The sequence below is a fragment of the Ctenopharyngodon idella genome, chromosome 8 (genome assembly GCF_019924925.1).
Source record: "Ctenopharyngodon idella isolate HZGC_01 chromosome 8, HZGC01, whole genome shotgun sequence".
Classification (NCBI taxonomy): Eukaryota; Metazoa; Chordata; class Actinopteri; order Cypriniformes; family Xenocyprididae; genus Ctenopharyngodon; species Ctenopharyngodon idella.
In genome coordinates this window covers 9,662,136-9,674,307 of record NC_067227.1, presented here as the reverse complement: position 1 = coordinate 9,674,307, position 12,172 = coordinate 9,662,136, and the positions used below count along the sequence as shown (strand labels likewise).

Genomic DNA, 12,172 nt, shown 5'->3' with positions numbered 1-12,172 from the left:
AAACCCAAGGTTACAGGACTAAACGGACTAGACCTGTTGCTCTCACATCTGTGGTCATGAAGTCATTTGAGAGACTGGAGTTGGCCCACCTGAAGGACATCACTGGACCCCTGCTGGACACCCTGCAGTTTGCTTACAGATCCGTGGATGGGACTGCATTATATCCTGCAACATCTGGACAAACCAGCACCTTATGCAAGAATCTTATTTGTGGACTTCAGCTTGGCTTTCAACACCATCATCCCAGATATCCTACTGACTAAACTAACCCAGCTCTCTGTGCCCTCCTCCATCTGTCAGTGGATCACCAGCTTCCTGACAGACAGGCAGCAGCTAGTGAGGCTGGGAAAACTCACATCCAGGACCCTCACCATCAGCACTGCACTTCTAAAGACCCCTCTGTCAAGATCCTGAAGTTTGCAGACGACACCACACTCACCGGCCTCATCCACAAAGGTGACGATTCTGCTTACAGACACGAGGTTGAACAACTGGCCGTCTGTTGGAGTCACAACACTCACCATCATAAACAGCACTGTGGCAGCAGTGGAGTCATTCAGGTTCCTGAGCACCACCATCTCTCAGAACCTTAAGTGGGACACTCACATTGACCCCAGCAGAGGTTCTACTTCCTTCAATCTGCCACAGATGACACACTTCTACTCAGCTGTTATTAAGTCAGTTCTGTGCACTTCTATAGCTGTCTGGTTTGGGTCAGCCAGCAAATCAGATATAAGAAGACCGTTAGGACAGCCGAGAGGATAATCAGTGTGCACCTGCCCAACCTTCAGGACTTTAGCACACCAGTTGGCATTATTACTATGTGATCTTATACTACATTTGTATTCATGCAATGTGTGTAGAAGAAATGTGTAAAAATTAGTTTGATTGGCTGATGTGTGTAAATGGGCATTGTGTGTGTGTGTGTGTGAGAGAAGCACACAGTATATATCTAGGCTGACAATATCTCTCTCTCTCTCAGGAGTCCTGCAGCCCAAGAGAAGCCCTAAAGTGCTGGTAAGATACGTCCCTTTTATTCCTCACCTCATCACAACACTTTCATTTACACGTCAACCAATGTTTTTTAAAGGATTAGTTCACTTTAAAATAAAAATTACCCCAAGCTTTACTCACCCTCAAGCCATCCTAGGTGAATATGACTTTCTTTTTTCTGATGAACACAATCTGAGAAATATTAATAAATATCCTGACGCATCCGAGCTTTATAATGGCAGTGAACGAGATCAACGAGTATGAGCTGAAGAGAGTGCATCCATCCATCATAAACGTACTCCACACAGCTCGGGAGGGATTATAAAGCTCGGATGTGTCAGGATATTTATTAATATTTCTCAGATTGTGTTCATCAGAAAGAAGAAAGTCATATTCACCTAGGATAACTTGAGGGTGAGTAAATCATGGGGTAATTTTCATTTTAAAGTGAACTAATCCTTTAAGTGCTGCTTCATTTCAATTTTTGTTTGACAGCAGTAAGTAATGATTAGAGTATGACAGAAAAAACACACTGTGTCTTGCTCCTCAGTCATTTCCTGCCAGTATTGAGAATCAAACCTGCAACTCTCTAACCATTAGGCCACGACTGACCATAGATTGGGCATTTAAAAAACTCAATTTGGTCGACCACTATTTTAGATGCGGATTCTCCGTTGCGACAGAGGGAACAATTATCTGTCACCAACTTAAATCCCGGTCTGTTCCTCACACAAAGCTGCCATATGTCTTCAGAAGTCTTACTTTATGGTAGTGTTGGAAGCTGTTTGTCCTTGGCAGTTTCCTGTATGTTAATTGTTGCCAGTTTAGAGCTTTTGAGTGAAAGATAACAGACGCTTGAACATTCAGCCTTGGACGTCTTCTTTTGTGTTCCACTGTAGAAAAGAAAATAGTTTGAAATGACGTGAGGGTGGTGAAATGTGAAATGGTGTTTTCATTTTTGTGTTTGAGTGACCATGTGAAATCTGTGTCTCTCAGCAGTTGGAACGGAAGGACAGTCAGGGCAGCTCTCAGCACAGCGTGTGCAGTCATCGCAGCGCACACACAGACTCACCTGGCCGCCCGGTGCCCGTCGGGCCCTCTGACGCACTGGGAGCCCCTCCGCCCGTCCCACCGCCCCCCACCCAGCCGCTGCCCGTCCTGCCGCCCTTTGAACCCCCCGCAGCCAATGGGACGCTCCAGAAGAAGCCGGACCCCTTCAAGATCTGGGCGCAGTCCAGGACCATGTATGAGAGCCGCTGTGAGTGACCAGCACTGACCTCACACCTGAGAAGAAAGACCAAAGACCATAACTATAAACATAACCTTAAAGATATAGTTCTGAAAATCATTCTGAATATAAAAGAATAGCAGAGTCCACAGCACAACTGTAATAATAACGGCACAGAGAAACAATGTCATTGGAGTCACTTTCAGAACAGTTTTTCCAGCTGATGAATGATAAAAACATTGACCGCCAATCAGAATCCATCCTGTACAATACATTAACATGTCTCATGGTACAGTTCCAGCTAAAGTATCATTGTTTTAATGAGTCTATTCATTCTTTCATTAACACATTACTGTACAAAATGAATATCCACACATTCTTGACTTCACGCAGCGCTGCAACTCTTTCCCTCCTGCATTCATTTTCACAGAAAACTGAAGGAAAGCATCATTTGAATTAAAGTTATGCCTTTAATGTCAAAGCAATAAATACAATATAACCTTTTTTAACATTTACATTCATTTTATACAAAGCATCTTTCAAAAGAGAAACATCACAAGCAGTTTGTCATAGACACAAGAATACTGAGGTCACGGGTTCGAATGCGTGATTCGCCACAGAGTCACGGGGAAATCAAGCTGATAATGACTTATAGTTGATTCTGCCTTTTAAATTAGTTATTTAACATTGGGATAGTATTTTAAAATTGTAAAAAGGATGTTTATTAATTGCATTGATGATATTACTGTTCAAAGATTGCGTCTTTCTGCTATGTCAGACGTACAGTATTCATTATGACCCATTCTCAGCATCACACATGGTATATTCGAAGAGACTCGGTGAACTGCGTTCTGGTGACTGACAGATGAGAGATCTGCTGTTAAACTGTACCCAAGCCTTCATCATGTGTAATATGTATCTCTGGCATCTGAAGAGAGGCTGTAGTTTGACTCCTGCTATGACGGATCGTTTCATCATGTACCTGAGGAGATGTCCATGTGTGCTCCGGCCGGTTCGGTGCCAGATTGTTCAGTGACTCCTGATGGCTCCCGCTCATAGTGCCAGTTCCCAGTCAGGCCTGTTAAACACTCCACACGGAGCCGCTTGGCAGATCCAGACCTTTTAAACGAGCAGCGTGTCAGGCGGGGCAGTTAAACGCTCCATGCGAGGCGTCTGGTTCACATTATGCTGTTCCCTGTGTGGTGAAGCAAACGTTCTGCTCGTACCGAGACAGCGTGAGAAGTGATGAGCACTGTCAGAATCCTCATCCATCTGCATTTCTTCTATTCATAATGCATATATGCATGTATCAACTACTAATAACAGCAGTAAAATATATATATGATTTTTGACTGGAGAAGACCTGTAGACTGTCAGAGAGTTTTACTGTTTCTACCATGAGTAGTCAGTGAATCTTCTTTATAATATTTACATGCAATTTCAACATAGAGACACAGAGTGTTTGGTTTGGTTTGTATTCATAAAATCCCAAATGGAAAGAGAAAATACATGTGACATGAAGTACCTTTCAGTTCTAAAGTAATTTGATTCACTGGATTATCAAACAGCAGGCATTCCCACTAGGTTATTAATATAAACCAGGCACAATAACTATATTGTGATAAACCTACTGTGAAATTAGATTCATACCGTGATGAAATGTTTTGGTCATACTGAACACCTCTAACTTGTAGCAAAGAAACTGATTTTTTTTTTTTTTTTTTTTGTCCAGTGCCAGACTCTCAAGAACAAGACATTTTCCTTTGGAGGAAAGACACAGGCTTTGGCTTCCGGATCCTGGGCGGAAATGAACCTGGAGAACCGGTGAGTCCTATAACATCTGTACAAATCTACAGGCATCTTCCAACAACAAATGAACAAGCAGTGTGCTGAGGTGTAGAGCTAGAATACATTTATTTCACACATCCCATAGAGCTCAAACAGTACAGCATGATTGAGCTGATGCGAGTCACTTTAGATAAACATAAAGATGAATTTCTTTTTTGCATGAACACAGAAAACAGAAACTAAAGCACCTTGCATGAATAAACAGGCCCATTTGTGTGTTTCTTTAGAATTTCTGTAGAAAATTCGGTCAGAATTTGACCAATCTTAGTGTTAAAATATTGGTACCTCAAACTTCCTGATCTGTGGTTTTCATTTACAATAATCAATACTAAACATGACATTAGTATCTTAATTTTCCAGTGATTCTGGAAGTCGTTCCCAGTCAACCAGGGACTATAATAATTTAAAATAATTATAAAAATGTGAAAATAATAATATTCTGCAACTTATTGTAAGCACAGCTGATTTAACTCATTCAGGGAATAATTATCTCATAATTTTATTGGAGCCCTTCATTGACTCTCATCTGAGTGAATGAATGTCCACTCGGCTCAATGTCTGTCAGAGCTTCCGGTGTGTTACTGTGACGTGTGCTCCAGATCTACATAGGGCACATCGTGAAGTACGGGGCGGCGGATGAGGACGGCCGGCTGCGGTCCGGAGACGAGCTCATCTGTGTGGACGGCACGGCGGTAGTGGGAAAGTCTCATCAGCTGGTGGTGCAGCTCATGCAGCAGGCGGCCAAACAGGGTCACGTCAACCTCACCGTACGCCGCAAGACCGCCTACGGAGGTGAAGCCTTCATTGGTATTTCATATGGCTTATAACACAAATCTCCAGTTTTCATACCATAGTGTGTAGAAGAGCTGAGAAAGTGTGTAAATTATCTTTTATTTCTACATGTCACTATAGCCCTATTCAGATGGTAATTGTTTCATAAAATAATTTCAGCATTTTCAGGGGTTAGTCAGTGATTTTATTGCTGTCCGAATCTGGAATGTTAGTGTTTTTTTCCAACACACACATACAAATCCCAGACAAATGAAATGACCTACTGTGTGTTGACAAGCACGAGGTCATGTGGTGATTGCAGTGCGTCCGAATCCACATCTCTGAGTTTACAAGAAGGGATCAATCCAAAAGTCAAAATCTTTTAAAAAGAGCCATTGTTATGGCAGCAACACAATTGTAAAATATGGATTATTTATATAAATTAGGGCTTGCTCGACTAATCATGTCACTAGACAACCAAATAGTCAAATGTTTGGCTGTAAATAAGAGGTTGTGTTAACATATGCTGCGTTCATGCCATGTCGTGATTACGAGATGACAACCCGTGATGTTCTGCTTGGTGTTCACATCCTCGGAAATTGTGTTTCTATGGCAACACTATCAACAATGAGTCTGCAGCAGTCAGGTGGTACAAGTCGGAGCATTCCAAAAATTCCCAGTTTACAAGTTGGATTATGAGTTCTACAAGGACGTGAGCGCTTTTTACAAGCTGGAATCTCAGTAATTCCAACATGTCGTGAATTTCTGAATTATTTCACATAAAATGCAAGACCATTTAAACCATAGTCTGTTGATGTTCTTATTAAATATGACATTTAAATGAATACATAATAAATAAACAGGATATTATTTTCCTATTATTAAATTTGTCATTGCTCCACCTGGAATAAATCAACAAAACACACGAGTTTTGTCGCTCAGCAGCCACACAGATGTGTTTTTACAGACGTCCACATCAGAAAGCGTTTCTGTCTGAATGGGGCGCATGTGCTTGTTTTGTAACCCTGTAAGCAGGTCATGTGATTCTCTGTGTGTAGTGTATAAGGGCGAGGGGGACGTTCCTCCGTCTCCGGCCTCGTCTCACCACAGCAGCACACAGGCGCCGTCGCTCACGGAGGAGAAGCGGACGCCGCAGGGCAGCCAGAACTCGCTCAACACCGTCAGCTCGGGCTCCGGCAGCACCAGCGGCATCGGCAGCGGCGGCGGCGGCGGCAGCGGCAGTACGGTGGTGGCCCTGCAGCCCTACGATGTGGAGATCCAGCGGGGCGAGAACGAGGGCTTCGGCTTCGTCATCGTGTCGTCCGTGTCGCGGCCTGATGCGGCCACTACCTTTGGTAAGATCTCGAACTTCATCTCTGTGTCAGTGGATTTCAGGATTCAGTATGATATTCAGAAGCTCCAGAATAACATCATAAGCAGACATACACTGAACACCCAGCTGACCGACCATAGTTCTGTCATTCATCCTCTAATCTTTTGATGTCTGAAAATAAATATGGTCACAAGGGTTTCATTCTGCTGATGTTATCTAAATTTGGGCTCATTTTTTCTTCTTCTGTCTCCCAATTCTGTCTCTTTGTCTCCTCTGAAACCTCAGCTGGAAACACATGCGCGTCGATGCCTCATAAAATCGGTCGGATCATCGAGTTCAGTCCCGCGGACCGTTGTGGAAAGCTGAAGGTGGGCGATCGGATCCTAGCGGTCAACGGCTGCTCCATCACCAACAAATCCCACTCTGACATCGTCAACCTGATCAAAGAGGCCGGCAACACGGTCACGCTGCGTATCATCCCCGGAGACGGTGAGTTCGCGTCTCCAGCAGCAGATCTGGAGGCATTTCTTGAGATCTTGACTTCCGTTCCGAAAGCCTCCATTTGTTTGCTTGTTTTGGGTCAGTGTCCTGCTGAATGCTCCATGTTTACAGATGGCCTCATGTTCTCCACAAGCTCTATAACGTATATTGTGGCATTCGTAGTTATGATGGAAAACTTGCTGGACCCTGAAGCAGCTAAACACTCCTGTCCCGTTGTTGTGGCCAAACATCTCCAGCTGTGAATCTGCCCAGAGCTCTGCTTCTGAAAGCTGCGGCTTCTTCCTCATTTACAGTGTCTTTCTAATGGTTGACTGTTGCACATTCACATCAATCGCCCTCTTACGTCTAATATTTTTCTCCATACATAATTATATTACTTTAGAATTCTAGCATAGGACAGGTTTTAGTGAAGCATTTTTCCAATGGTCACAACACAAACACTTAAAATTTTGACTGGAAATTATTCATGTTGGATCGAGAAAAAATCGCCTCCTGCTCAACATCAGGATGTTCTGATGTTAAACACATGAACATGTGACGCACATGGGCCGTTTTACCCCTCATCATGTGAGAGAGAGAGAGAAGAAGGGCAGTGCTCAACACAATCCTGCTCATAAAACTTGGTGTAGAGTTTCTATATCATACTTTCTACCAGTTGTTCTGAGAACTGGCCACAGGGTGGAGCTGTAATGAATGCATGTACTTTTGTTTTTCTGTTTCAAGCAGCTTATGGCCTAGAATCTGAAGCCTTGAGTGTGTCTGAATCCAGAGATTATAGTTTCTGGATGTTTCTGGATACTACTAACTTACTTAAAATGTTGTCAATCATTTTGATTTGATCATTTTTCAGGAATAGCCCATAGTGACTGACTGATCTGTATATTTTGGGTGAATGGTCAAAACAGCACTTCAAATCTTGAATAGTGGAACAATCTGAAAACATCAAAATTCATCATGAATTTCTGAAGCATTAACTAAAGAAATCTCACAAAGCTGTGCAACTGCAATCATGAAAGCTGAAGTTGGTCAGCGATACAAATGTGTCCATAGAGTCTTGTCTTTCAAATGTGGATTTGACTCAGCCTTGGTTTTCTAGCAGTAATTCATGCATTTTGTGTTCTGTAAAAATGATTTATCAGTCATTCAAAACATTACAATTGTTTCTCGTTCTCTCTGACCGAATAGAGACATCAAATGCCTCACTACTGACCAACGCAGAGAAGATCGCCACCATCACCACTACACACACACCTCAGAGCAGCACAGAGCCCAGGTGACTGACACACACACACACACACACACTTGTATATGTGGTTTTACTAGGACACAGGAAGTGTCCTCATAAATCATGTTTACGTTGTAATACCCATGTTATTATACACATTTGTGCCCTCATAAACCATGTATACAAGAACACACACACACAATATTTGTATGTATGTATGCATTGATTTATTAATGATATTGATAATCACAGAACAAAATGTTCTGACAGGTGGACATTAGTAACATGATTTTTCTTTCTCTTTGTCCAACAGGAATAACAAACCCAAGCAAGCTCTGACCCAACCGCCAACCTACAATCAGGTGAGATCTGTAAATCATGTGACATTTACCACAACGGATGACAGGTTATGTTGTAGTTTTGCTTTAGTTTGTTTGATACTGTAATTGATTTATTTCACAGTATTGTAGGTGAAGAGGGCAGGGTCAAGTCTTTCTGGGAACACTTTACATGTCTCATTTGTTCACATTAGTTAATGCATTAATTAACATGCAGTATATTTTTACAGCATTTGTTAATCTTTGTCAATGTTGGTTAATAAAAATAGAGTTCATTGTTCATGTTGGTTCACAGTGTATGAACTAATATAACAGATACAGATGTGAGATCAGGTTTATAACTGTAATATCAACCATATAACATTATTGACAGCGCATCATTTGGCATTAATATACAGGCCAAACATTTGTTTTTAATTCACGAGCAAATGAGCATCATATATTATTTGTGAATTTCATTCTTACACTTCCCAAAATGCACAAACTCAGTGTTTGATTTGGTATATTTGATGCACACAGGCTTTGAATGTTTGATTTCAGTCAGTGTTAATAACAGTCTAAACATGCAGGCAATGAAAGTTTGAGGAGAAGCAGCATGTGAGATCACTTGGGTCCAATCCTGAAGAGCAAAAGCCTCCATTTTGTAGCGATATTAGCTCAAAGGGGGAATATTCTTACCTTATTTATGATTATTAATTATGATTAATTATGAATTTTTGAATCAGTTAATCAGATTAACTTGATGTAACTACCTTAAAATCACAATCAATCAATCAATCAATCAATCAATCAGTTTCATTCTGTGAACATTCAGAATTGATTATTAATTAATTCTAAGAGAAGGGTATTTTTCATGGCCATAGAAAAATAATTCTTTCTTAGCATTTACAGCACTGGTAGCAAAATCTGAATAATTTAAGAGGCAATCTATTGCAGACAGTGAGTCAGAGCCAAATATGTATTGTGCACAAGTTTTATTAACTAAATCACGAACACATAACTGAACTAACACATACATACACACACGTCACACATAAACGGGTAAAATGATGAATGATAGAGTGAAACCAGAAGTGGGAAACAGGAGGAGCTATGGAGAAACCAAAAACCAGGAAAGAATCATCAGTATTCATCATAAACTCCTTTGTTAACAAAGGAGGTTCACAATTTTAACTAACTAGCTGCAGTTTAGTATATCATACGATACTTGCATTAGGCCTCGGCCTTTTTAAAGAGCGTCCCAAATATACTGTTGCAGAAGAAAATCCTGAGGGTTCAGTCCGATGGTGCTGAAGTTGCAATTGATATCTTCTGCGTTGAATGAAGAACCGATGACAAACTTGCATGGTTAGTTTGAATCTAGTTAAGCACATGGCTGGGGTGCAGGACTGAAGAGGCCGGCCTGCACGGCGTCAGTCCGTCAAAGAAGCAAGAGAGAGAGGGAGGAGCACTGTGCGCTGGCTTTTAACTTCTGGTCGAAGCCACACCCCTTAGGGTTGACCTGACCAATGAGAAGGTTGAATTTCCGAGCGACAACATTCCTCCTGTGGGGGCTTTCATGACCGAACACGATTAAACTGAGCTGTGTGGATTTGTGTCCATTTATACTCCCATTAATGCAACAAACACACACTGCATCCGATGAGGAATTCACATACAGAAATTAGCATTAATTTGATAGAAGACACGATATATAAGTGAGGTTACATGAACTAGTAGTTCTTATAAAATATGCATAAAATACCATACAAACAAGACAGTTATAATAATACACAATGTCCTGGGTCGCATGTTCACTTACAGAACAGTTCATCTATAAATTAATGCAGGAGAGTCTGTTTTTACAGGCTTTATGTCTTTGTAGCCTGACAATGACTGAACTAACCAGAGGCCTGCATAGTTTCCGCTCGTAAAACCATGGCAACTAGTTTTATTACCTCAGGGGGTCGACAAGACACCCTGGTTTGCATTCGGTGAGGAGTTAAGAATATTTGTTAAATATAACAAATATTTGTGTCTGATTTATCTCAGTCATTACAATTTGATCACGCTGCTGTCTGAGAGAAACATCTTAGATATTCAGTATATATTTCATTTAAAAAATGGGGGAAAAAAAACGATTTTTTACACCTCTCTCAAACGATTTAATCTCCTGTTCTGCATGTACATACTGTGCACTTATTGTAGTAATTAATAATTAATTTAATAATTAATAATAATTAATAACTGTGTAATACCGCTGTACTAGCACTGAACCAAACCTTAACTTATGTAGTTCACTCAGTATTTCTCGGGTAAGTACATTGAAAGTGCAGGTACTGTAAAATAAAGTGCAACCAGAACAGCGTCCTGCAGATCTGTGTGGTCTTGTTCATTTGTGTCTGTGTGTGTTTAGGAGGCAGAGTTTTATTCGGTTGATCTGGAGAGGGAAAGTAAGGGTTTTGGCTTCAGTCTGAGAGGCGGTAAGGAGTATAACATGGATCTGTACGTGCTGCGATTAGCTGAGGACGGAGCTGCTGTCAGAAACGGCAAGATGAGGGTAAGAAATGTAAAATGGATGTAAAAATCCAATTGTTGTCCTTCACTATCAGTCCAGTGTCCCTTATTCTTTCACTTTTTACATTTTTACTTACAATTTCCATTGGTTAATGGAATGACCAATGAGAAGGTTGAATTTCCGAGCGAGTTTTGATCTGAAATCAAAACTCCCAGAATCGCACACGTGTGTTTCTCTGCTCTTTGGCAGTTTCCATTTCCTTCTCTCTTTCCTTCTCAGACTTTATTAAGAACAGCAGCAAATTGGTGAACCATAACAAGTTCAGTTCTGGTCAAGATCGGCTAACCAATAAAACTTTTTGAGTGTATGTTTAGAACTTTAAGCAAAAAAACATTTTTATTAGTGAGAATCTCCCAGGTGTTGATGTTGATGTTGATCCTCATAAGCTCATTCTGCTGTCCACCTCGTTTCAGGTTGGTGATGAAATTCTGGAGATCAACGGTGAAAGTACAAAAAATATGAAACATTCCCGCGCCATCGAGCTGATCAAGAACGGAGGAAGACGAGCTCGACTGGTGCTGAAGAGAGGAGATGGATCCGTCCCAGAGTACGGTGGGTAACAAATCATGTTCAGTATTCATGTTTTTTACCACCTTTTCTTCTTCTTCTTCACAGTTACATTGACACTTCTTGGTTATTGATAGGTTCAAAGCAGATTCACAGTGATAAACAGGAAAATAACAGAATCAATGATGCAAACTTCATCAAATATGAAAGAAATTCAGATTCAGCTGTAAAGCAGCTCTACAGAAGACAATAGAGTCATTATTCAGATCAGTTCAGTTCAGCTATAAGCAGCTCTAAATAGACAATAATGTCATTAATCAGATCAATTCAGTTCAAGTTTTGTTCTCATCTGCAGTCGAATCGATAATATCACTGAATATCACTGTCCCCATGTCAGCTGTATTCATCTAGAGAGTGAGGTCTTCCTAGTTCTTCAGTCAGCAGAACGAAACGAATCGATTCTGTCATGTGTCTGTGTTTCTTCCTCTTGATTCATCTCTGTTTCTCTCTCTTCCTGATCTCTGGTTCTGTGCTGGGCTCCTCAGCTATGATGGGTCCCCATCTCACTGCCTGTCTGAGGAATGATAAGTTGGGCGAGCCCTGCTTCTACCTTATGGGTCAAAACCAAGCCACGGTTTGTAAAGCACAATCTGTGTGTCAACCCTTCCCATCACCAGCGGCACGTTATAAGCCTTGCTTTGGCCCACGTGTGTTGTTCCCTCACCAGCTCAGTGTCACCCGCACTCATGCCACGCTTTCATCCCACCCCACTGAATCCATTCTACCGCTGATCACATGTTCAATGGATTCATATTCCTGATGGATGATGCTCGGATGCATGTGTGATGCTGTTGTTGTTTCTGTTAATGGA

General features: G+C 41.3%; 1 protein-coding gene across 1 annotated transcript in view; it reads left to right on the top strand.

Annotated features, from left to right (window-relative positions):
• magi1a (membrane associated guanylate kinase, WW and PDZ domain containing 1a) overlaps positions 1 to 12,172 on the top strand; it is a 75,114-nt gene that overhangs the window by 57,492 nt on the left and 5,450 nt on the right. Inside the window, 10 exon segments of the mRNA XM_051901968.1 lie at positions 983 to 1,017; positions 1,990 to 2,251; positions 3,954 to 4,045; positions 4,669 to 4,861; positions 5,899 to 6,195; positions 6,459 to 6,662; positions 7,860 to 7,947; positions 8,213 to 8,261; positions 10,633 to 10,776; positions 11,208 to 11,346. Of these exon segments, the coding sequence (XP_051757928.1) occupies positions 983 to 1,017; positions 1,990 to 2,251; positions 3,954 to 4,045; positions 4,669 to 4,861; positions 5,899 to 6,195; positions 6,459 to 6,662; positions 7,860 to 7,947; positions 8,213 to 8,261; positions 10,633 to 10,776; positions 11,208 to 11,346 (1,503 nt within the window).